Source organism: Panulirus ornatus, chromosome 9 (assembly GCF_036320965.1).
Source record: "Panulirus ornatus isolate Po-2019 chromosome 9, ASM3632096v1, whole genome shotgun sequence".
Taxonomy (NCBI): Eukaryota; Metazoa; Arthropoda; class Malacostraca; order Decapoda; family Palinuridae; genus Panulirus; species Panulirus ornatus.
Genome location: NC_092232.1, coordinates 2,782,765 through 2,810,208, shown reverse-complemented (window position 1 = coordinate 2,810,208; position 27,444 = coordinate 2,782,765). Strand labels below are relative to the sequence as shown.

The 27,444-nt window shown below is 39.9% G+C and overlaps 2 protein-coding genes across 2 annotated transcripts in view; both read left to right on the top strand.

Annotated features, from left to right (window-relative positions):
* The window catches only part of LOC139750161 (MAM and LDL-receptor class A domain-containing protein 1-like), a 212,290-nt gene extending 197,202 nt beyond the window's left edge, over nucleotides 1–15,088 (top strand). Inside the window, exons 57-60 of the mRNA XM_071664505.1 lie at nucleotides 186–294; nucleotides 694–921; nucleotides 1,478–1,647; nucleotides 14,750–15,088. Of these exons, the coding sequence (XP_071520606.1) occupies nucleotides 186–294; nucleotides 694–921; nucleotides 1,478–1,647; nucleotides 14,750–14,956 (714 nt within the window). The 3' untranslated portion in view covers nucleotides 14,957–15,088. The remainder of the gene's footprint in view (nucleotides 1–185; nucleotides 295–693; nucleotides 922–1,477; nucleotides 1,648–14,749) is intronic.
* A 201-nt stretch (nucleotides 15,089–15,289) lies between these two features.
* Nucleotides 15,290–27,444, top strand: part of LOC139750148 (MAM and LDL-receptor class A domain-containing protein 1-like) — a 308,596-nt gene continuing 296,441 nt past the window's right edge. The window contains 7 exon segments of the mRNA XM_071664474.1: nucleotides 15,290–15,429; nucleotides 19,853–20,050; nucleotides 20,734–21,006; nucleotides 24,031–24,149; nucleotides 24,500–24,653; nucleotides 26,005–26,232; nucleotides 26,378–26,432. Coding sequence (XP_071520575.1) covers nucleotides 19,925–20,050; nucleotides 20,734–21,006; nucleotides 24,031–24,149; nucleotides 24,500–24,653; nucleotides 26,005–26,232; nucleotides 26,378–26,432 — 955 coding nt within the window. The 5' untranslated portion in view covers nucleotides 15,290–15,429; nucleotides 19,853–19,924.

Here is a 27,444-nt window from a genome sequence, read left to right as displayed (position 1 = left end):
TTATCTTTACCTGTGAATTACCTGTGGTTTACCTCAAAACCATTCATGGACGACACATACAAAATGTTTGGTGTAGGGCAATAAAGAAAAGCACTTTTAGGGTCAATAAAATCTAATGTTCATAGTGTCTGTAAGATATAGGATTTCCGTCCTAGTGGTGGCCATTAAAGTTTATTCCATGACAGGATCCTCCAGAGAACTTTCTGCTGGTGATTCAGGCTGAAACCTGGGATGGTCAAGAAGGTTTCATTGCATTCAGACATCCCGTCTTGGAAGGCATCGACTATTGTAACAGTAAGATACAGAACATTTATATTTTTCATTACTGAACTAAGATGCAATCTAACAAATGTTTTTCATATTTCCTTTTCGAGGTTACATTTTACTGAATTAAGCTGTTGCAAAATAAATGCAACCCTATAGAAACTATGCTATTTTCTGGTATTTTTCTTTAATCTTTGGACATTATTGGATAATTACTTCATGAGTGATTTTATAGTTATGATAATGTCATGCAGAGCATTACCTTTAATAATGCTTGCTTATCATTGTAACAGAACAGATTCGATGAAGATATAAGAAAATCTTAATACATGTACATGTTAAGCAGTTATTTCAGAAATACTATATATTTTATGTTCATTGATTTATTCACTATACTTGTGAAGTTGATCATTAGACTTATCATTGCAGTGAAACCTGAAGATGCAGTCTCCCGTCCACGACCTACCGTGCCACCGCTCACCACACCAGCACCTCCCATTGTGAATGCAGTTGCTGAATGCAACTTCGAGAATGTCAGCCACCCTTTATGTAGCTTCCAGCAGGATGTGGGTGACAACGTAGGAACCTGGGTACAAGTGGATGCCTCCGATCCCCCTTCATCCAGTCACCCAGTAGCTGACCACACTTCTCACAACAGTATGTTAGAACCTTTACGATATTTAACGTGTTAGGTCGTCACATGAATTTAGGTCCCTCTTGTAGCGTCCCTTCCTTCATTAAGGTGTAGCGCATGCCTGGAACGGAATCACATCTTCACCACAGTTTGTGTTCTGACAGTTATTCTAAAACATAAGTTGTCTTAAAGTTTGTAGGTTCATATTTCATTTTCCTTTATTTACCTAGTCTTCGTGCTCACTTATTTTCCTTTGTCTCCTGGATTGTCCTGTCTGCTACTGGTTGCCTCATTCCTTTCACGTATAGCTTTACTTCTGTGGGGATTTAAGGTGATGATTGCATGTGATGACACGTGGGATTCTTGATTTTATACTGTATATTGTTTTTTATCTTATTCTATGATGTGAAGATTATGTATGGTTAACACAGTTTTGCGTTATAATGTTATTCACATTGGTTTCTGAAAATGGGGAATGGCCCAGTAAGCATGTACACTGACTATAGGTGAATATTGTCCAGATGTAATATAAAGGAAATTCACAGTGCATGTATGACAACAAGTAATTAATCCCACCAGTTTCTGGTCACTACATTGCTGCCTTACGACAAGAAGATGATGGAGGGAGGGAGGCTGAAGTAATAGCACGATTAAAAACGCCAGTGTTACAGCCCACCCTTGACTACTGTCTCACATTCTTTTTGCATCATGTGGGTGACGCCCCTCCACCTGTTGTCGTTCATGCTGAGGTAATAAGCACGCAGATCTGACCTTATTGTACTTTTTAGGATTCCTGATTTTGCATTTTAATAAGATATATGTCCTACTTGTCTGTAATTCAACTTTTGTTCTCTTTCCGGGCCTGGTAAATTGATAGGTGATTATTCCAATGATAAACCCCGCTCTTTTTAACGTCTTGTTTTCCTCTAATTAAGTTTGAAATGATTACACAGCCACTCTCTCTTCCCCACCTTCCCCGACTGAACCTGTGCCCTCGCTTCTATTTCCCTTGTACATGTGGCGTATGGACCAGATAGCATAATTCCCATTGTTCTGAAACAGTGTACCTTTGAGCTACATCTGATCCTTGCATTTCTATTTCGTCTCTCTCAAAACATCTAAGTTTTCCTTCTTCTTGAAAACATACCTTGGTACAGTCCATCCCTACGAACGATTGTCAGCCGTTTTAATCCTTTAAACCATCGCACTATTGCCCTCATTTCTCCTGTCTGTAACGTCTCTAAAGCTCTCCTTAATTCCCACGATCTTAAAAACTCAAAACCTCATTCCCGTCTCCTAGATCACCGATATGGCTTTCGCAGAGTAAAGCCTACAGGTGATCTTTCCTATGTTATTTACGTCTGGTCCTCCTCTCAGAGATTTTGGAGATTCTTTTGTTGTGGTCCTCGACTTCATTGAAGTTTTCGAAAGTGCACAAGTTTTGTTTACAAAACTTGAATATATGAATTTCTTTCCGTTCGATTGCGGTAGTTCACGATGAAGCGACATCTCCTTCTTACCCTGTCAACTTTGGTGTCCCTCAGGATCCTGTCCTATCGCTTAAACTCTTTATTCTCTTCGTAAATGGTTTTGTTTTTCTTCTAATCCTTTGCACTCTTATGTTGAGGATTCAACTTTTCATACTCCATCACTTTCCCTTCGCTCCTCATTCTGATAGTCTCTTTTTCTCGCTATGAACACGCTTTCCTTTATGATCCGGACCTGTGTAACATTACAGAATGGTGAAGTAGAACTTGGATCAAATTCACCATTTCAAAGCAGCAGTTTCTTCACTTATATCTATTTAATTCTCACTCGTCTATTTTGTTTATTTTCATAACTGCACCAACAACCGTGCAAACATAAGAACTTTGTTTATGACCATATCATCCACTCTGCATTAAAGATCCCACATTATGAACTTGGAAATTTCTGTTTTCAAAAGTGTAAAGTGTTATAGAGACACAGCAGTTCTTGTGAGCAACTACTCCATATCTACATGGGCTTACATCGTCCAGATAGAGTGCTGCTTGCACATCCGGGATTACTTTTCTTTTACGTGTGTCTATCTTAGCCAGAATGAAATTAAAAGCCTACCTCTTCATCAGCTTTATTGCTATCTCTTCTTTTCACACATCCCTCTCCATCTGCCGTGGTGGTTCCTTTCTTCCCTCTGTTCTACAGGTATCATCTCTGCCGCTGTTTCCGTGAGCTGTTTTTCGCGTTTCTTTGACTTGGGTCCACGCCACGTGTTTGGCTGCTTCTTCCCTTAGCTTCTATGTAGATGCCAAACACACGGAAGATTAACCTCTATTGATGCCGCCTTCTTCCATCACACAGCGCCGCTTTGGAATTCTCTTCCACCTTTTATCTTTCACTCTAACTATGTCTTTTGTCTTGCACTCTAACTATATCTATTGTCTTGCACTCTAACTATATCTTTCGTCTTGCACTATAGCTATATATTTTGTCTTTCACTCTAACTACGTATATCTTTTATCTTTCACTCTAACTATATATTTTCTATTTTGAAGCATCGTGTCTACAAACACCTGAGGAACTCACATTAATCTTCCATCATCATCATCATTTCTCACGCTGTTACATCATGACCATGACTGGGGCAGGATTTTGCCCATGCCAAGTCGACTACTGGAGAAAATACATAATGATGTATCTTAGTTCAAATTTCACTCAACCTTCAAGGAATGCTGTTCTATTCTTTATTGTTTCCCTTATAACAGATTCATCTTTTCAGGTTTATCAAAACTTGCTTGTCCCTCATATGTACTTGCTAAGAAAACCTTACTTCTCCTCACACAGTGAGATGCCGCAGGGAAAACCCCCCACCCCCACCCAACCACCCACCTACCTACACACACAGACACACACACACACACATACACACACCCGCCTGGAAAATTAGAAAATATCACATGATTTTTTGTTCATATATATATATATATATATATATATATATATATATATATATATATATATATATATATATTTATATATTTTGCTTTGTCGCTGTCTCCCGCGTTAGCGAGGTAGCGCAAGGAAACAGACGAAAGAATGGCCCAACCCGCCCACATACACATGTATATACATACACGTCCACACACGCAAATATACATACCTATACATCTCAATGTACACATATATACACACACAGACATATACATATATACACATGTACATAATTCATACTGTCTGGCTTTATTTGTTCCCATCGCCACCCCGCCACACATGGAATAGCAACCCCCTCCCCCCTCATGTGTGCGAGGTAGCGCTAGGAAAAGACACCAAAGGCCCCATTCGTTCACACTCAGCCTCTAGCTGTCATGTAATAATGCACCGAAACCACAGCTCCCTTTCCACATCCAGGCCCCACACAACTTTCCATGGTTTACCCCAGACGCTTCACATGCCCTGGTTCAATCCATTGACAGCACGTCGACCCCGGTCCAATTCACTCTATTCCTTGCACGCCTTTCACCCTCCTGCATGTTCAGGCCCCGATCACTCAAAATCTTTTTCACTCCATCTTTCCACCTAAAATTTGGTCTCCCACTTCTCCTCGTTCCCTCCACCTCTGACACATATATCCTCTTTGTCGATCTTTCCTCACTCATTCTCTCCATGTGACCAAACCATTTCAAAACACCCTCTTCTGCTCTCTCAACCACACTCTTTTTATTTCCACGTATCTCTCTTACCCTTACATTACTTACTCGATCAAACCACCTCACACCACATATTGTCCTCAAACATCTCATTTCCAGCACATCCACCCTCCTGCTCACAACTCTATCCATAGCCCACGCCTCGCAACCATACAACATTGTTGGAACCACTATTCCTTCAAACATACCCATTTTTGCTTTCCGAGATAATGTTCTCGACTTCCAAACATTCTTCAAGGCTCTCAGAATTTTCGCCCCCTCCCCCACCCTATGACTCACTTCCGCTTCCATGGTTCCATCCGCTGCCAGTTCCACTCCCAGATATCTAAAACACTTTACTTCCTCCAGTTTTTCTCCATTCAAACTCACCTCCCAATTGACTTGACCCTCAACCCTACTGTACCTAATAACCTTGCTCATATTCACATTTACTCTTAACTTTCTTCTTTCACACACTTTACCAAACTCAGTCACCAGCATCTGCAGTTTCTTACATGAATCAGCCACCAGCGCTGTATCATCAGCGAACAACAACTGACTCACTTCCCAAGCTCTCTCATCCACAACACACTGCATACTTGCACCTCTTTCCAAAACTCTTGCATTCACCTCCCTAACAACCCCATCCATAAACAAATTAAACAACCATAGAGACATCACACACCCCTGCCGCAAACCTACATTCACTGAGAACCAATCACTTTCCTCTCTTCCTAACGTACACATGCCTTACATCCTCGATAAAAACTTTTTACTGCTTCTAACAACATGCCTCCTACACAATATATTCTTAAAACCTTCCACAGAGCATCTCTATCAACTCTATCATATGCCTTCTCCAGATCCATAAATGCTACATACAAATCCATTTGTTTTTCTAAGTATATATATATATATATATATATATATATATATATATATATATATATATATATATATATATATATATATACATTTTTTTTTTTTTTTTGCTTTGTCGCTGTCTCCCGCGTTTGCGAGGTAGCGCAAGGAAACAGACGAAAGAAATGGCCCAACCCACCCCCATACACATGTATATACATACGTCCACACACGCAAATATACATACCTACACAGCTTTCCATGGTTTACCCCAGACGCTTCACATGCCTTGATTCAATCCACTGACAGCACGTCAATCCCGGTATACCACATCGCTCCAATTCACTCTATTCCTTGCCCTCCTTTCACCCTCCTGCATGTTCAGGCCCCGATCACACAAAATCTTTTTCACTCCATCTTTCCACCTCCAATTTGGTCTCCCTCTTCTCCTCGTTCCCTCCACTTCCGGCACATATATCCTCTTGGTCAATCTTTCCTCACTTATTCTCTCCATGTGCCCAAACCATTTCAAAACACCCTCTTCTGCTCTCTCAACCACGCTCTTTTTATTTCCACACATCTCTCTTACCCTTACGTTACTTACTCGATCAAACCACCTCACACCACACATTGTCCTCAAACATCTCATTTCCAGCACATCCATCCTCCTGCGCACAACTCTATCCATAGCCCACGCCTCGCAACCATACAACATTGCTGGAACCACTATTCCTTCAAACATACCATTTTTGTTTTCCGAAATAATGTTCTCGACTTCCACACATTCTTCAAGGCTCCCAGAATTTTCGCCCCCTCCCCCACCCTATGATCCACTTCCGCTTCCATGGTTCCATCTGCTGCCAGATCCACTCCCAGATATCTAAAACACTTCACTTCCTCCAGTTTTTCTCCATTCAAACTCACCTCCCAATTGACTTGACCCTCAACCCTACTGTACCTAATAACCTTGCTCATATTCACATTTACTCTTAACTTTCTTCTTTCACACACTTTACTAAACTCAGTCACCAGCTTCTGCAGTTTCTCATATGAATCAGCCACCAGCGCTGTATCATCAGCGAACAACAACTGACTCACTTCCCAAGCTCTCTCATCCCCAACAGACTTCATACTTGCCCCTCTTTCCAAAACTCTTGCATTCACCTCCCTAACAACCCCATCCATAAACAAATTAAACAACCATGGAGACATCACACACCCCTGCCGCACACCTACATTCACTGAGAACCAATCACTTTCCTCTCTTCCTGCACGTACACATGCCTTACATCCTCGATAAAAACTTTTCACTGCTTCTAACAACTTGCCTCCCACACCATATATTCTTAATACCTTCCACAGAGCATCTCTATCAACTCTATCATATGCCTTCTCCAGATCCATAAATGCTACATACAAATCCATTTGCTTTTCTAAGTATTTCTCACATACATTCTTCAAAGCAAACACCTGATCCACACATCCTCTACCACTTCTGAAACCACACTGCTCTTCCCCAATCTGATGCTCTGTACATGCCTTCACCCTCTCAATCAATACCCTCCCATATAATTTCCCAGGAATACTCAACAAACTTATACCTCTGTAATTTGAGCACTCACTCTTATCCCCTTTGCCTTTGTACAATGGCACTATGCACGCATTCCGCCAATCCTCAGGCACCTAACCATGAGTCATACATACATTAGATAACCTTACCAACCAGTCAACAATACAGTCACCCCCTTTTTTAATAAATATAATAATAAATTTAATAATATATATATATATATATATATATATATATATATATATATATATATATATATATATATATATATTTTTTTTTTTTTTTCAAATTCGTTAGCAAGGTAGCGTTAAGAACAGAGGACTGGGCCTCTGAGGGAATATCCTCACCTGGCCTCGTTCTCTGTTCCTTCTTTTGGAAAAAAAAAAATATATATATATATATATATATATATATATATATATATATATATATATATATATATATATATATATATATACATATATATATATATATATATATATATATATATATATATATATATATATATATATATATATATATATATATATATTATCCCTGGGGATAGGGATTAAGAGTACTTCCCACGTATTCCCTGCGTGTCGTAGAAGGCGACTAAAAGAGGAGGGAGCGGGAGGCTGGAAATCCTCCCCTCTCGTTTTTTTTTAATTTTCCAAAAGAAGGAACAGAGGGGGGCAAGGTGAGGATATTCCACAAAGGCCCAGTCCTCTGTTCTTAACGCTATATATATATATATATATATATATATATATATATATATATATATATATATATATATATATATATATATGTATATATATATATTTTTTTTTTTTTTCTTTTTTTGCTTTGTCGCTGTCTCCCGCGTTTGCGAGGTAGCGCAAGGAAACAGACGAAAGAAATTGCCCAACCCACCCCCATACACATGCCTTGATTCAATCCACTGACAGCACGTCAACCCCGGTATACCACATCGCTCCAATTCACTCTATTCTTTGCACTCCTTTCACCCTCCTGCATGTTCAGGCCCCGATCACTCAAAATCTTTTTCACTCCATCTTTCCACCTCCAATTTGGTCTCCCTCTTCTCCTCGTTCCCTCCACCTCCGACACATATATCCTCTTGGTCAATCTCTCCTCACTCATTCTCTCCATGTGACCAAACCATTTAAAAACACCCTCTTCTGCTCTCTCAACCACGCTCTTTTTATTTCCACACATCTCTCTTACCCTTACGTTACTTACTCGATCAAACCACCTCACACCACACATTGTCCTCAAACATCTCATTTCCAGCACATCCATCCTCCTGCTCACAACTCTATCCATAGCCCACGCCTCGCAACCATACAACATTGTTGGAACCACTATTCCTTCAAACATACCCATTTTTGCTTTCCGAGATAATGTTCTCGACTTCCAAACATTCTTCAAGGCTCTCAGAATTTTCGCCCCCTCCCCCACCCTATGACTCACTTCCGCTTCCATGGTTCCATCCGCTGCCAGTTCCACTCCCAGATATCTAAAACACTTTACTTCCTCCAGTTTTTCTCCATTCAAACTCACCTCCCAATTGACTTGACCCTCAACCCTACTGTACCTAATAACCTTGCTCATATTCACATTTACTCTTAACTTTCTTCTTTCACACACTTTACCAAACTCAGTCACCAGCATCTGCAGTTTCTTACATGAATCAGCCACCAGCGCTGTATCATCAGCGAACAACAACTGACTCACTTCCCAAGCTCTCTCATCCACAACACACTGCATACTTGCACCTCTTTCCAAAACTCTTGCATTCACCTCCCTAACAACCCCATCCATAAACAAATTAAACAACCATAGAGACATCACACACCCCTGCCGCAAACCTACATTCACTGAGAACCAATCACTTTCCTCTCTTCCTAACGTACACATGCCTTACATCCTCGATAAAAACTTTTTACTGCTTCTAACAACATGCCTCCTACACAATATATTCTTAAAACCTTCCACAGAGCATCTCTATCAACTCTATCATATGCCTTCTCCAGATCCATAAATGCTACATACAAATCCATTTGTTTTTCTAAGTATATATATATATATATATATATATATATATATATATATATATATATATATATATATATATATATATATATACATTTTTTTTTTTTTTTTGCTTTGTCGCTGTCTCCCGCGTTTGCGAGGTAGCGCAAGGAAACAGACGAAAGAAATGGCCCAACCCACCCCCATACACATGTATATACATACGTCCACACACGCAAATATACATACCTACACAGCTTTCCATGGTTTACCCCAGACGCTTCACATGCCTTGATTCAATCCACTGACAGCACGTCAATCCCGGTATACCACATCGCTCCAATTCACTCTATTCCTTGCCCTCCTTTCACCCTCCTGCATGTTCAGGCCCCGATCACACAAAATCTTTTTCACTCCATCTTTCCACCTCCAATTTGGTCTCCCTCTTCTCCTCGTTCCCTCCACTTCCGGCACATATATCCTCTTGGTCAATCTTTCCTCACTTATTCTCTCCATGTGCCCAAACCATTTCAAAACACCCTCTTCTGCTCTCTCAACCACGCTCTTTTTATTTCCACACATCTCTCTTACCCTTACGTTACTTACTCGATCAAACCACCTCACACCACACATTGTCCTCAAACATCTCATTTCCAGCACATCCATCCTCCTGCGCACAACTCTATCCATAGCCCACGCCTCGCAACCATACAACATTGCTGGAACCACTATTCCTTCAAACATACCATTTTTGTTTTCCGAAATAATGTTCTCGACTTCCACACATTCTTCAAGGCTCCCAGAATTTTCGCCCCCTCCCCCACCCTATGATCCACTTCCGCTTCCATGGTTCCATCTGCTGCCAGATCCACTCCCAGATATCTAAAACACTTCACTTCCTCCAGTTTTTCTCCATTCAAACTCACCTCCCAATTGACTTGACCCTCAACCCTACTGTACCTAATAACCTTGCTCATATTCACATTTACTCTTAACTTTCTTCTTTCACACACTTTACTAAACTCAGTCACCAGCTTCTGCAGTTTCTCATATGAATCAGCCACCAGCGCTGTATCATCAGCGAACAACAACTGACTCACTTCCCAAGCTCTCTCATCCCCAACAGACTTCATACTTGCCCCTCTTTCCAAAACTCTTGCATTCACCTCCCTAACAACCCCATCCATAAACAAATTAAACAACCATGGAGACATCACACACCCCTGCCGCACACCTACATTCACTGAGAACCAATCACTTTCCTCTCTTCCTGCACGTACACATGCCTTACATCCTCGATAAAAACTTTTCACTGCTTCTAACAACTTGCCTCCCACACCATATATTCTTAATACCTTCCACAGAGCATCTCTATCAACTCTATCATATGCCTTCTCCAGATCCATAAATGCTACATACAAATCCATTTGCTTTTCTAAGTATTTCTCACATACATTCTTCAAAGCAAACACCTGATCCACACATCCTCTACCACTTCTGAAACCACACTGCTCTTCCCCAATCTGATGCTCTGTACATGCCTTCACCCTCTCAATCAATACCCTCCCATATAATTTCCCAGGAATACTCAACAAACTTATACCTCTGTAATTTGAGCACTCACTCTTATCCCCTTTGCCTTTGTACAATGGCACTATGCACGCATTCCGCCAATCCTCAGGCACCTAACCATGAGTCATACATACATTAGATAACCTTACCAACCAGTCAACAATACAGTCACCCCCTTTTTTAATAAATATAATAATAAATTTAATAATATATATATATATATATATATATATATATATATATATATATATATATATATATATATATATATTTTTTTTTTTTTTTTCAAATTCGTTAGCAAGGTAGCGTTAAGAACAGAGGACTGGGCCTCTGAGGGAATATCCTCACCTGGCCTCGTTCTCTGTTCCTTCTTTTGGAAAAAAAAAAAAAATATATATATATATATATATATATATATATATATATATATATATATATATATATATATATATATATATATATATATATATATTATCCCTGGGGATAGGGGATTAAGAGTACTTCCCACGTATTCCCTGCGTGTCGTAGAAGGCGACTAAAAGAGGAGGGAGCGGGAGGCTGGAAATCCTCCCCTCTCGTTTTTTTTTAATTTTCCAAAAGAAGGAACAGAGGGGGGCAAGGTGAGGATATTCCACAAAGGCCCAGTCCTCTGTTCTTAACGCTATATATATATATATATATATATATATATATATATATATATATATATATATATATATATATATATATATGTATATATATATATTTTTTTTTTTTTTCTTTTTTTGCTTTGTCGCTGTCTCCCGCGTTTGCGAGGTAGCGCAAGGAAACAGACGAAAGAAATTGCCCAACCCACCCCCATACACATGCCTTGATTCAATCCACTGACAGCACGTCAACCCCGGTATACCACATCGCTCCAATTCACTCTATTCTTTGCCCTCCTTTCACCCTCCTGCATGTTCAGGCCCCGATCACTCAAAATCTTTTTCACTCCATCTTTCCACCTCCAATTTGGTCTCCCTCTTCTCCTCGTTCCCTCCACCTCCGACACATATATCCTCTTGGTCAATCTCTCCTCACTCATTCTCTCCATGTGACCAAACCATTTAAAAACACCCTCTTCTGCTCTCTCAACCACGCTCTTTTTATTTCCACACATCTCTCTTACCCTTACGTTACTTACTCGATCAAACCACCTCACACCACACATTGTCCTCAAACATCTCATTTCCAGCACATCCATCCTCCTGCGCACAACTCTATCCATAGTCCACGCCTCGCAACCATACAACATTGTTGGAACCACTATTCCTTCAGACATACCCATTTTTGCCTCCCGAGATAATATTCTCGACTTCCACACATTCTTCAAGGCTCCCAGAATTTTCGCCCCCTCCCCCACCCTATGATGCACTTCCGCTTCCATGGTTCCATCCGCTGCCAGATCCACTCCCAGATATCTAAAACACTTCACTTCCTCCAGTTTTTCTCCATTCAAACTCACCTCCCAATTGAATTGACCCTCAACCCTACTGTACCTAATAACCTTGCTCTTATTCACATTTACTCTTAACTTTCTTCTTTCACACACTTTACCAAACTCAGTCACCAGTTTCTGCAGTTTCTCACATGAATCAGCCACCAGCGCTGTATCATCAGCGAACAACAACTGACTCACTTCCCAAGCTCTCTCATCCCCAACAGACTTCATACTTGCCCCTCTTTCCAAAACTCTTGCATTCACCTCCCTAACAACCCCATCCATAAACAAATTAAACAACCATGGAGACATCACACACCCCTGCCGCAAACCTACATTCACTGAGAACCAATCACTTTCCTCTCTTCCTACACGTACACATGCCTTACATCCTCGATAAAAACTTTTCACTGCTTCTAACAACTTGCCTCCCACATCATATATTCTTAATACCTTCCACAGAGCATCTCTATCAACTCTATCATATGCCTTCTCCAGATCCATAAATGCTACATACAAATCCATTTGCTTTTCTAAGTATTTCTCACATACATTCTTCAAAGCAAACACCTGATCCACACATCCTCTACCACTTCTGAAACCACACTGCTCTTCCCCAATCTGATGCTCTGTACATGCCTTCACCCTCTCAATCAATACCCTCCCATATAATTTGCCAGGAATACTCAACAAACTTATACCTCTGTAATTTGAGCACTCACTCTTATCCCCTTTGCCTTTGTACAATGGCACTATGCACGCATTCCGCCAATCCTCAGGCACCTCACCATGAGTCATACACACATTAAAGAACCTTACCAACCAGTCAACAATACAGTCACCCCCTTTTTTAATAAATTCCACTGCAATACCATCCAAACCTGCTGCCTTGCCGGCTTTCATCTTCCGCAAAGCTTTTGCTACCTCTTCTCTGTTTACCAACTCATTTTCCCTAACCCTCGCACTTTGCACACCACCTCGACCAAAACACCCTATATCTGCCACTCTATCATCAAACACATTCAACAAACCTTCAAAATACTCACTCCATATCCTTCTCACATCACCACTACTTGTTATCACCTCCCCATTTGCGCCCTTCACTGAAGTTCCCATTTGCTCCCTTGTCTTACGCACTTTATTTACCTCCTTCCAGAACATCTTTTTATTCTCCCTAAAATTTAATGATACTCTCTCACCCCAACTCTCATTTGCCCTTTTTTTCACCTCTTGCACCTTTCTCTTGACCTCCTGTCTCTTTCTTTTATACGTCTCCCACTCAATTTCATTTTTTTCCCTGCAAAAATCGTCCAAATGCCTCTCTCTTCTCTTTCACTAATACTCTTACTTCTTCATCCCACCACTCACTACCCTTTCTAATCAACCCACCTCCCACTCTTCTCATGCCACAAGCATCTTTTGCGCAATCCATCACTGATTCCCTAAATACATCCCATTCCTCCCCCACTCCCCTTACTTCCATTGTTCTCACCTTTTTCCATTCTGTACTCAGTCTCTCCTGGTACTTCCTCACACAAGTCTCCTTCCCAAGCTCACTTACTCTCACCACCCTCTTCACCCCAACATTCACTCTTCTTTTCTGAAAACCCATACAAATCTTCACCTTAGCCTCCACAAGATAATGATCAGACATCCCTCCAGTTGCACCTCTCAGCACATTAACATCCAAAAGTCTCTCTTTCGCGCGCCTGTCAATTAACACGTAATCCAATAACGCTCTCTGGCCATCTCTCCTACTTACATAAGTATACTTATGTATATCTCGCTTTTTAAACCAGGTATTCCCAATCATCAGTCCTTTTTCAGCACATAAATCTACAAGCTCTTCACCATTTCCATTTACAACACTGAACACCCCATGTATACCAATTATTCCCTCAACTGCCACATTACTCACCTTTGCATTCAAATCACCCAACACTATAACCTGGTCTCGTGCATCAAAACCAATAACACACTCATTCAGCTGCTCCCAAAACACTGTGATATATATATATATATATATATATATATATATATATATATATATATATATATATATATATATATATATATATATCACATGTGTGGCTGAAGCCCGCAGTAAGTCTTATGCGACTTCCATAGTGCTTAACCCATCAAATTCCATGACGTGGAGCCTCGCACATCCCATTTGCCTGCCTCCATCGAGTATCACTTTGAAGATTCGTCCCACCGATATGTTCTCTCTCTCTCTCTCTCTCTCTCTCTCTCTCTCTCTCTCTCTCTCTCTCTCTCTCTCTCTCTCTCTCTCTCTCTATCTATCTATCTATCTATCTATCTATCTATCTCTCTCTCTCTCTCTCTCTCTCTCTCTCTCTCTCTCTCTCTCTCTCTCTCTCTCTCCGTAAAAATTCCTGTACATGTCCATACTCCACAGACACCTATATGTTATCGTAGGTAAAGAGCCTTTCATATAACTGAACTAACACGTACAGTGGAGTTTGTCATGAAATATCCCAAGTGTAGTTGTTGGACTTGCAACGTGGGTTATACAGATCTTCAGTAGCTGGAATGTTTGACTCTGGATATACATAAGTTAATTCGCTTTAGATGCAAACGAAGAGCTGATATTGATAAGCTATACCTATCTACCAATATCTTGTTCTGAATTGATAGATTAATGTATTCTTTATGCTAATGTATTGTCATCACTCTCCGCCCAGGCGAGAGATGGGCCGCAAGTCGTAGAGCTTTTGCGTCGAGATTATCCCTTACAAGACGTATGGGTCTTGGTAGAAAGAGAAGTGCCAGCTGGGACCATAGATGATCTGTTTGTAATCACTATTGAAGCTGAGATAACTGACCGCCAAGATGGAGATGCCTCTATTGATGATTTGAAGGAAAGTATCGTACTAATATCATCCAAATAAATGTATATCATATGACTACACATGGATTGGAATTGAAGATTCCTCTTTAAAAATAATCGCTGTTGGATAATACTAGTCATTTCTTCCTGTATAGCATGTATGCCGAAAATATTCATGATTCAATCTGTAATATACAATTCAGATAAATTTACTTTCAGTAATTTCTTTATCATGGTTTTATCTTTATCGTGGTTTTATCTTAATCATGGTCTTATCTTCATCATGGTCTTATCTTTATCATGGTCTTATCTTTATCATAGTTTTAAACGTTACAGGTCTCAGACACGAGATGTCCTAGGGAGGAGGATCTTTCCTGTTCATTCACACTTGGCTTATGTGGGTTTGAGCAGGAGGAGGTGGCAGACGACATTGACTGGATATGGCATGATGATGTCGGCCATGACGATCCTTACCTGCCAGTAGAATCTCACGCACATGATTATTACATCTTCCTCAACGCCTCAGCTCCAGAGGTTAATAATTACCCTTTTTGTGTGTTTTACAGGTTAGGTTAGAAATTTATTACACATTTTTACTCAATGAATCATAGAAATCTTTACTGTTACCGGCATTGCGATAATATAATTCCTAAGTCTTCTTAATCTCAATATATGTTGCCCAGTACATTGTGTCTCTCATGAAACAGAATACGATATTATTACAACAATCTACTCTTCAATGTACACACCATGTTACTTTACTGACCATCAAGTTACTTTATCATGTTACTTTACTGACCATCATGTTACTTTACTGTCCATCATGCTACTTTACTGACCATCATGCTATATTACTGACCATCATGTTATTTTACTGACCATCTTACCTTACTGACCATCATGCTACTTTACTGACCATCATGCTGCTTTACTGACCATCATGCTACTTTACTGACCATCATGCTGCATTACTGACCATCATGCTGCTTTACTGACCATCATGTTACGTTACTGACCATTATGTTACTGTACTGACCATCATGCTACTTTACTGACCTTCATGCTACTTTACTGACCATCATGCTGCTTTACTGACCATCATGCTACTTTACTGACCATCATGCTTCTTTACTGACCATCATGCTACTTTACTGACCATCATGCTGCTTTATTGACCATCATGTTACTGTACTGACCATTATGTTACTGTACTGACCATTATGTTACTGTACTGACCATCATGCTACTTTACTGACCATCATGTTACTTTACTGACCATCATGCTACTTTACTGACCATCATGCTGCTTTACTGACCATCATGTTACTTTACTGACCATGATGTTACTTTACTGACCTTCATGCTACTTTACTGACCATCATGTTACTTTACTGACCATTATGTTACTGTACTGTCCATTATGTTACTGTACTGTCCATTATGTTACTGTACTGACCATCATGTTACTTTACTGACCATCATGCTGCTTTACTGACCATCATGTTACTTTACTGACCATGATGTTACTTTACTGACCTTCATGCTACTTTACTGACCATCATGTTACTTTACTGACCATTATGTTACTTTACTGACCATCATGCTACTTTACTGACCATCATGCTACTTTACTGACCATCATGTTACTTTACTGACCATTATGTTACTGTACTGACCATCATGCTACTTTACTGACCATCATGCTATTTTACCCGTTGGATATTACCCACATAGTGCAGAACTTTTCCACCTCCCCACTTCCGCGCCTTGGCGCTCTACCACCTCCCCACTCACCCGCCCTGGCGCTCTACCACCTCCCCACTCCCCCACCCTGGCGCTCTACCACTTCCTCACCCCCACGTCCTGGCGCTCTACCACCTCCCCACTCCCACGTCTTGGTGCTCTTCCATCTAATAGCTTTGCTTTTATTCATGTTTACTCTCAACTTCCTCCTTTCATAAACTTCCAAACTTAGGAACCAAAATCTGTAGTTTCTGGACTGAATCTGCCATCGTGTCATCAGCTAACGGTAACTCATCCATACTTTAGCCGCCTTACCCCTGATAGACTGCACAAGTGGTTCTATTCCCTTGTCCTGCTCGTACACACACCTTCACGCCTCACTCTCTTGATAAAGCTCTCCTCCCACACCCTATATTCGTAATTCCTTCCATAAAAGCATCTCTGTTGATCCTCTCATAACGCTTTTTCCACAACTGTTAATACCACATACGGATCCTATTGCTTCTCTAAATATTTCTCACACAAATTTCTTCAGAGCAAGAACCACAATCATGCATCCTGAACTATCCCGAAGCTACATTATTCCTTCCCAGTTGAGTGCTACATGCATACCACCACCCTCTGTCACCACTTCCATGCAGTTTGCCTGATGCATTTAACATAATTGTACCTCTGTATTTGGAACATTCATTTTCCAGCTCGTTGCCTTTACATACAGGCACAATGCATGCCTTCCACCAACCATTAAGTACCTCACTTTCAGCCATATACGCTGCAAATTAAATCGAAACTAAACAATGGATATCACAGTCAACTTTCTAGGAAAGTTCGATTTCAGTCTCATTCACTCTAGACTCCTTGCTATCATCTCATGTAAGGCTTTCACCACCTCTTATCTTTTCACCAAACCACTTATCATGATTCTCCCACTTTCCATACCTCCCCACCCCATGTAACCCATATCTGCCACCCTCATCAAACCCTTTCGAAAATCCTTTAAGACACTTCAGCTCCTTTTCATCTTATCCTTACATGTTACCATTTTCCCATTTGCTACCTTCACTGATGCTGCCATCTTTCTCCCTCAAGTTTACTGATACTCTCTTACTCAGTCCATTATCTACCCTCGACTTCGGCCATCGTACGTTCCCTTTGACCTCCTGTCACTGTCTCTTGTGCATTCCCCATTTTTCCACTCCTTCCCTATAGGTAACGCCCATACAACTCTCTCTCCCCTTTCATTAGTAACTTTACTTCGTCATCCCACCACTCACTACTCCTTCTAACCTACATACCTTACACACTTCTCTCGCACATGTTTGCATAGGTTCCCTAAATACCTTCCAATTTTCACCCACTCCACTGGTTTCTTATGTCATTCTTTACATAGTCTCTCCTGGATTTCTTCATAAAAACCTCTTTCCTAAGTCCACTGTTTCATTATCCTCCTCTTACTCATATCTTTTCATTTTTTCTTAAAGCCTCTAGAAACTTTCACCCTCGCCACCACCAGAAGTGATCAGGCATCCCACCAGCTGCCATTTTCAATGCATTCAGATCTCTATTTATTACACTTATTGATTAATACATAATCCAATATACTTACTCCTCTTTTTTTTAACCAGGGATTTCCAATCGCCAAACTTTTTTCAGCACACCATTCCAAAAGCTATTCAGTCCATCCTTTCACAACAATTATTACTTTATGCCCCTCAGTTATACTCTGAGCTGCAATACTATCCACTCTCGGACTCAAATAACCTATCACTGGTACCCGATTTCTCTCAACAAAACTGCTGACACATACACTCATCTCTTAAAACATTCATTTCTCCTCCCCAGTCCTCTGCTGGCTAATTGTATGGCACTAATGATCACCCACCTCTCGTAATCTATTTTCATTTTTACCCACATCAGTCTGGGGCTCACTTCTTTGCGCTGCAACCTTTTCCTAGCTCTCGCTCACACACTAACCTCTGACTTTACCCATTAAAGATATTTTCATACCATTTCTCCCCTTTACCCTTAAGCTTTGTTTTACTCAAAGCCAGAACATCCAGGCTCCTTACCTCAAACATGCTCCTTATCTTTTCCTTCCTCTCATCTTGGTTACAGCCACACACATTCAGCCTGAACCTTCGAAGAGGGTGCGCACTCCTCGTTTGGTTTCTTCCGTTCTAATTCTAGAAGTTATCATCATTATGGTTATCATTATTAGTACTCACAAGACATACATAGGAATTCAAACGGCATCGGACCGCCGGATCCATTGCAATGAATAGTGATGAATCATAAATCAGTAAACATTTCTGTTTTCATTGAAGTATTCCTTGAAGGGAGAAATTGTGTACACATGATATTGCATAGAAACAATTTTCCACAGAAGTTTACAAAGAAATGCGAAGAAAACCTGCTGATTTAATGTCGAGGACGATATTTACATTGACAAAATTACTTTGGTTCTACCTTATAAGTGACTTTTATCCCTTTATAGTATAATGAGACCAGTGAAAGTCAATATCAATATTAAAACAATGGCACTACGATGACACAATACCTCTACCATAAAACATAATATTTCGTCATCTAATGAGAAATCCGGTGTTTACTCAGTTCCCTGTAAGACCTGTAGTAAGGCAAGTGTTGGTCAAACTAGGAAATCTTTAGAAAAGATTGAACAACGTGGACATTCAGTAAGGACAACCTCTGAATTAAGTACAGTTCCCAAACATGCAGAAATTTTTTCGTGCCTAACAAACTGAGAACAGTCAAGATTTGTATACTGTTGCATGTCACGTTCAGAAATGCTTATTGTACAGTCCTTTACAAATAAAGTTACCAGTATTATGAATCTGAAGGAAAGTGTGTATGAATTAGTTGAGATTCTCACTAGATACTTGTTAAGTGACGAGATTAAGGAAGCTTCAGAGCTGCGCCGCGGCGAAGCTGCCATATTTACCCACGTTAAGAGACTGGTCACTTACACTTCATCTTGCCCTTATTGGTCAACCAATACATGTTCCTTAGGTCAATAAGTTCCTCGGCTAAAGTGTTAATTTTGTAACATATATTCTGTTTCAGCTGACGTTGTAGTTTTAATGATGGCTTGAAATACGGTCGAAATCTTGGAGCTTCTGTTTTTCGTATGCCATTCATGTATAGCACTTTGTGGACGTTTATATATTTATATCTGCAAAAATGTTTTCGTTGACAGGGCTCCCGGGGTGTCTTATATACAACAGAGTACCGCTTGTCTGAACCACACTGTGCATCATTCCAAGTCCACATGCACTCTGCTATTGATCAAGACGCTGCCTTGGATGTTTTTAATGTTGGAGAAGGAACCATAGATGATGGACACTTGCTTCTTCGTATAAAGCAGGATCTTGGGCCTAACTGGGTCACAGTGCAGGTATGACATGATATAAGTTTGAGAAATTAGCCAAATTCCATGTATGGTAATGAAACGAAACATATAAACATTAAAATCAATTAAGATAAAGTAAATGAAATATATAAATGTAATCAATCTATCTTGTTAACTTTCATTTCTAGAAGACATTAGTAACTTTAACGTGTAATCATGAAGCTTTGAGATAATCTATTCCTTCACTAACTCATAATTTTTCAGAGAAACACTTCAATGAACAATGACAATATAATTCCCCTTTTAGATGTAATCTGCATTGATGGTATGCATGATAAGGCTATACTTCCTGTCAGAGTATATATCGTCATAGGTATTTTGTTATCTTACTTGCTAGTTCCAAATAACATTTAGGTTCTTAATGACCCTAGTAGTCTGTATACCTAAAATCAGAAGAAACAAGCAGCCATGTAGCCAGTATGTGTTATGTGTTAAGGAGGATATTCAAGTCTTCTTTGCATAAAAAATGGAAAAGTAAAGAATTTAATGATAGATAAGATACCACTCTCTAACCCACATCATAGAGACTAATGTTAAGAAGTTGCTCTTCAACTGATATATTTTGAAGTTCTGTGTAATTCCTGTATCTAACAGTCCATTAATGTTTTCTTGCAAAAGAAGATTTATCATTACTGCGTAATTAAGATTATTATATTTCTCACTGACAGCTTGATTTGGAGCCATCAGTGAAGCCTTTTCGTCTAGCCTTTCAAGGCACTATAGGCAGCAACATGAACGATATTTACTCCACCTTTGCCCTTGATAATGTGAGGCTGACTCCTGGAGCATGCAACTCCCCTGCATCGTGTACTTTCGAGCATGACTTGTGTTCCTGGTACGCCAACGAGAAGCTCGGTGATATGGAGTGGCAACTGGCTGCTCCCGGGGAGCTGACCCTTGCCACACGACCTTACTGGGACTCTACCCTCAGGAATAATCTGGTAAGCAAAATGAGTATTTGGTTTTGTTTACAGTGGAGTATATGTTTCTTTTATTGCTTTAATTCCTCCTGTAAATATTTACGGAGAACATACTAATGAATGCGAAGAAATTCAAACAGCAACAGATCATTGGGTCTGTTCGAGGCTGATTGTAAATGTTAGAAACTTACAAATTAGTGTGGCGTGTCGCAAGAGAAAAAGGCATACAGATGTTTCCAGGAGAAAAATAAGCAAACTTTTCATGGAACTGAGGAGACGCAGAGAGTGACGTTAGTTATGGATGTGAAGCATAATATTCATCAAATCAGTTCTTAAAACGGTCTAATATACTGCATTCAGCAACTCACTGGGAAAATGATTCCATATCTTAACGATTCTATTGAAGAAAAAAGAACTATGGATCATTCGAAGGAAAGCATTTGCCTGTTATTTCGTATCCATTACCACAACTGAATCAGATGAATCAAGCCTTAAGTAACTGCTTAGGTCAAGATTATCGAAGCCTTTGAGAATTGTGGATACTTAAATTAGAACATCTTTTAACCTCACTTTTAAGGTAAATCAACAAAAGTCATACCGTTGCTTGCCCTCCCGTTTTCACTACCATTATATGAAGCTGTGTATTTATATCAGTTTAGAGCAGCAAACGTACAGCGTCAGATGTAGAGTTGTTACCAGTGAGCCTTCATATGTTACACTCCATCAAGATCGTTAACATGTATGAGAAAGAGAACGAGAACCGGCCTTGAAGTTGATCCCTTCCAGAGCAAAGTTGTCACTACGGGTTGAGTCCTTTTTTAACTTTTTTTTCAATTTTTTTCCTGTTTTTTTCTGGGGTCTCTACCATGTGGCCATATTGATTTTCATGTGGCACGTCCATAAGTGAGTAATGTGGATTGTGCAGACTAAAAAAAACGTGCATGTTGTCTGCCATCCTTTTCTTCTCCCACTCCCTTTCCGGAAATCCTTGCCTTAAGTTTACATAGTAACAGGATCTACGCACAGATGCCATTGGTTGGTGAGCGACCAATGGTCTGCCAGCTGTTGCCCGACACATGAACACCAGGTTAATAAGTCATCGACTTGAACTAATTCCAGTTTTATTGTTGGGCCTATACTGACCAGTAGCAAGTGATCTCAGAGGTATAGTAATCGAATATGGTGAATCCTCAGGAATTAAACATATTCTGGGAGATAAAATAGTTTTAACCCGATACCGAACAAAGGCTTCCTCTCGGACAGTAACAGGGAACTGCCCGTGGTAGGGGAATGGTTTTCCAGTTTTCAGAATCTACATATTTGGAAAAATCAGCCTTCTCCATACTCACTCTTTCTCAGCAACCATCTTCCATAAATCTTCGTTTCTCTGCGCCACTCCTCTCTTTGTAAGATCTACTCTTTGAGCTTTACATTTCTCTTGTGAGAGTCTTGGCTAATACTACACTCTCCAAATGCCTTCATATCACCTTGTCTTACCCTGAACTGTTATTTAACTTCTAAAACTTTTGTACTTTCATTCCTTTGTTTCTCAATTTTTACCTTTACGTTTTCATCAACCTTTCTAGTCCTTGGACTTTTAAAGTGAAGGATTAACTTCGTACTGTTGGAATATAATGTGATAAGTCCCACCTTACCCGTCACATCATACACATTAGCCTATCAAATTCTTTCATATCAAAAATATATCAAGTAAAACACTTGTGTACCTTGACTTCTCTCTACCTAAACATCATTTATCAATGTACATCTCCGTGTTGAAGCTTGAGATCTACACACTGGTGTTCATATTCAGTTTGTGCCCTTTTCTACTATTAATTTAACGTCATCCTCTTGTAGCCCTTTCTATAATTATCACTTCTACTTTACATATTCCTCACGAACTCGTTCATATCAAGCACGACAAGGAACTTTTCCGCTCCACCTCCCGAACTGTTCTTTCAAGTTATTTTCATAATGAATCTTGAACATCGTCATCTCAATCATTGACTACAGTCAACTTGAAATGTTCATCCCGAATGTTGCATCGCATAGAGCAGTGGTGTAGACCTTAGCCTCAGTGTATGGTATCAATCCTGAATCTTCTGAGACTTGCAATTAAAGCCTACGTTAAAAAGGTACATTAATTTCTAAGCTTGACAACAAAGGATGAGAATACACGTTAGCGGGGAGACTAGTGTGTGTCTCCAATCAAAGCCGGCCCTTCACTACCTCTCCCACTGCCCGGCGCTAGTTCCCTGCCAGCGGCGGAGTAGGGGTCTGAAATATGCTGACGCTACTAGCGGAAGTTTCCTGTGCAGCTTCAATTGTTCCTCTATGTTGATGACAGGATTACAATGACATTGTCTACCCCCTTCGAATGGGGACTTATTCAGAATAGATTTGTATATTTTTCTTTACTGTTGTATGGATAAATGTTGCCAAAATGATACAACTTTGAGTAATCATCATCTGTGTGAAAGTTGTGTTCTGCTTAAACACGTCACTTCAATGACTTGCATCCCCGCCCCCATACCTCTACGAGCCGTTATGTACCCCCTGGGGGTCGGTGGACTCCAAGTTACGAACCACTTTCCTGGAATAAGTGTCTCATCAGAAATCTCAAACGACGTATGTGTCATCAGTATTCCAACACTTTCCTTTACAAAATTACCTATACTGTTCAAGATGATTAATGATAATCTTCAGTCTACTTCAAGAATATGTTTGACTACCTTTTATTAACAAACCAAAGTTGGCATACATCTAACATATCTATTTTATTTATCCTTAGAGATGTCTGCAGGTTTATTTATATTACATTCATTTAGTTATGTTTCATTTTAGTCAGCCACACATGTCTGCATAGTTTGTCATAAGAGTTGTAACGCAAGATTTATATATTGTCATAAAGTAGATCTGGTGTACCCGGTCCAAACTTGAGATGCTGACAAGGAGTTAAGATGTCTTGTTCCGTGGTTCATACTTGTTACTCTTCTCCAACAGCATTGAGTAAGTAAGCTCTAACCCGTATTCTCTCCCCTCCAGGGAGGGTTTGTCTTCATTGAGGCTGACCAGAATCTTGTGGGTAACCGGGCGTGGCTTATGAGTGAAAGATTGTCACCAATCATATCCGCAGAACGTTGCCTTACGTTTTGGTATCACATGTAAGTAATGCAAGCTGAAATTCAGCTGAAGCCGATGATATGAAAACTTGACCATTTCAGAGTTGGAATCCACCAATCAGTTAAAAGATATTTATTTTTTTTAAATGTAATTCGGAATGTCACAATCATATGAAGATTTCATGTTGATCAGCTGTGTATTCTTAGTATTTTCAATAAAGGAAGGTAGATTTGTGCATAGATTTTTGTAAATTATTCTCTCTTAGAATAATGTAAAAAAAACAAAAGATTTATAACGGAAGATTTATACAACACAATTTCATTTTGTTTGCGGACAAAAGATGTTGAAAACACATTAGTGATAACTTTGCAATAACCACCTCCAACTACAGCTATGGAGCTGAAGGTACGAAGTTGTCAGTGTTGATGTACGGGTCAGATCATGGCGTCATCTCCGTGTTGTGGAAGCTGGCTCAGCTCACTACCAGCTGGGACCCTGGCTGGCTGTACGCCATGGCGCCATTCTCCTCCTCACTCTCTCACCAGGTCAGTTCCTACGATGACCAGCTGATTTATTTCAGTCTCAATTTGGTCTGACTTCAGTATTCGTTTGAAGAAATCACGTTTTCTGATATTACAGTTACTGTAGTATGTTGGCAACCCCTCACTGATCATGTTTTTCTACGGTAGTAACGAACATATGGTTTTCTACGGTAATAGCGAACATATGGTTTTCTACGTTAGTAACGAACATATGGTTTTCTACGGTAGTAGCGAACATATGGTTTTCTACGTTAGTAACAACATATGGTTTTCTATGGTAGTAACGAACATATGGTTTTGTACGTTAGTAACGAACATATGGTTTTCTACGTTAGTAACGAACATATGGTTTTCTACGGTAGTAACGAACATATGGTTTTCTACGGTAGTAACTAACATATGATAATATAACCATCCAAATTTTATGGTCTGACAAACAGACTTGGCAGTAATATACTTTAGCTAAAACCATCATTTCTAGAACTAGAATAGAGAAAGATAATTGTGACTATATTGTCACATAAAAAAATCCATAATTTTGGAATTATATCATGATCAAAGTGAAAAAAGAATTGGTACGTGTAATTAGGCACAGTGTAACTACAATGAATATGCTTCGTAAAAGATAGTCTGAGTTTGTCCTATAATAGAAATACTTTTTCTCTAGTACCTTCTCTAACATCTTCTCTGATGTTAAGCAGACTTACAAAGCTTCCTACTCCACTGTGAGGGTGTTCCTCCAGTCGGGGATGTAGCACCTCAAGCGTAATATCAAAGGCCAGGAATAGCTTTTATAAAGAAGCTCAGCATATGGCGGGAGAATATCATTTTCTGCGGGAACTTTTAACACGAGTTACTAGACTGTACCATTCTTCCTACACTCTTAGCTTCTCATGACTTCTTTTGACTTTGAATCACTCGTGCTCATAGCTGAGCTGGAGGTAGGCTGACATGGTTGCAAGGATGGGGATGGATCCCTACCTGTGATTATCTAGCCATTTTGTCATTAGTCAGTTTGCATTTTTCTAATAATTTCCTTAACATTGTTACTCTTGACTCATTCACCTTGAGCCTACCTGGATGAATGACGTCACTACCCTGCAGGAAAACACTTTGTGAGACATAAAGATCATTTATCACGTATCACATACACTTGAAAAATAGAATCCAAAAAGAATAAAATGATTTTATCTTAGACTACGCCGACATTATTTTGCTAATATTAAAAAAAGTAGCTTGATCTTAACGCAACAAAAGTACTGCAGGCACTGTAATACATGTGTATCTCCTACATCAACAGTTAGGTACATCATCAGCATCATGGTATTACTACATACTCAGTTTACTGTCACAGGTGGTCATTGAAGCCGTGCTGGGATCAGGATTCCTTGGTGATGTAGCCGTAGATGATGTTGTAGTGGCATCAGGTGGATGTGCTATCCACCCACCTGAGGCAAACGATGGGGTAAACTACACTACACCTGTTAGACCTACACCTGAACCAACCACCACTGGACCTCCAGGAATCTACGACTGTTCCTTTGATGAAGACCTATGCCTTTGGACTAGTGATTCTGGACCAGTAAGATGTTCAAAAATGTTTGTTGTGTTCGTTTCTGCTTTGAATACAATATAATAAGTAGAAGAATATATATCTTCATATTACAGACATGAGATAAGAGTGGATAAATGGATGCAAAGTGTATAATGTATTGCTTGTTGGTCAGAATACAGGTAATGAGCTGGAGTGGCGCGTCCATCCTGCAGATGAATCATCCTATGGTGAGTTGCACATCAGGATTCTGTAAAAGAAAATCATGATTGCATAAACGCAATGATGACTGCCGTTGCGGTCAGCGTTATCTAAAAATGTTCATAAGCAACACTTTATTTTAGAATTATTATTGCTTTAACCCTGAGCAACTGCACAGCTGTGAAGTCAGAATGATGATGAGACAGTGTTCCCACACTCATTTTACCTCTCTCTCTGTTATCTATTCTTCTTTCATTTGCCTTCTCCCACATTTTCATAAATCCTCAGCATCGATTTGTTCAAGTCGCGATCGTTTTCAAGGAACTTAATCTTTTACTGCTTCCTCCCTACATGGTGTCAAAGTATGTTTCATCTCTTTTGTCTATCAATTTGTTTCTAGAAATCTAGTCAGCATCTTACACTTTAACCTGTTTGATAAGATTTATGTCCTTTTCTAAGAACTTACTTTGACGATTCCTGCAGTGAACTAACATCTTAACATGATGTGAAAAATGGATTGATATCTCAACATAACGTGAAAAACTTTACATTTGACGAAGAAAATATTAATTCTTGCTTTCCCAGCCCAATGCCAGTGAGCCACAGCTTTGTATCTTGCCTTCGTATCCCACTGTCTATCTTCTCTCCAGGTCCCACTGTCTATCTTGTCTCCAGGTCCCACTGTCTATCTTGTCTCCAGGTCCCACTATCTATCTTGTCTCCAGGTCCTACTGTCTATCTTGTCTCCAGGTCCTACTGTCTATCTTGTCTCCAGGTCCTACTGTCTATCTTGTCTCCAGGTCCTACTGCCTATCTTGTCTCCAAGGCCCACTGTCTATCTTCCATTCGTATCCCACTGTTTATCTTCCATTCGTATCAAACTGTCTATCTTCCATTCGTATCCCACTGTCTATCTTGTCTCCAGGTCCCACTGTCTATCTTGTCTCCAGGTCCTACTGCCTATCTTGTCTCCAAGGCCCACTGTCTATCTTGCATTCGTATCCCACTGTCTATCTTGCATTCGTATCCCACTGTCTATCT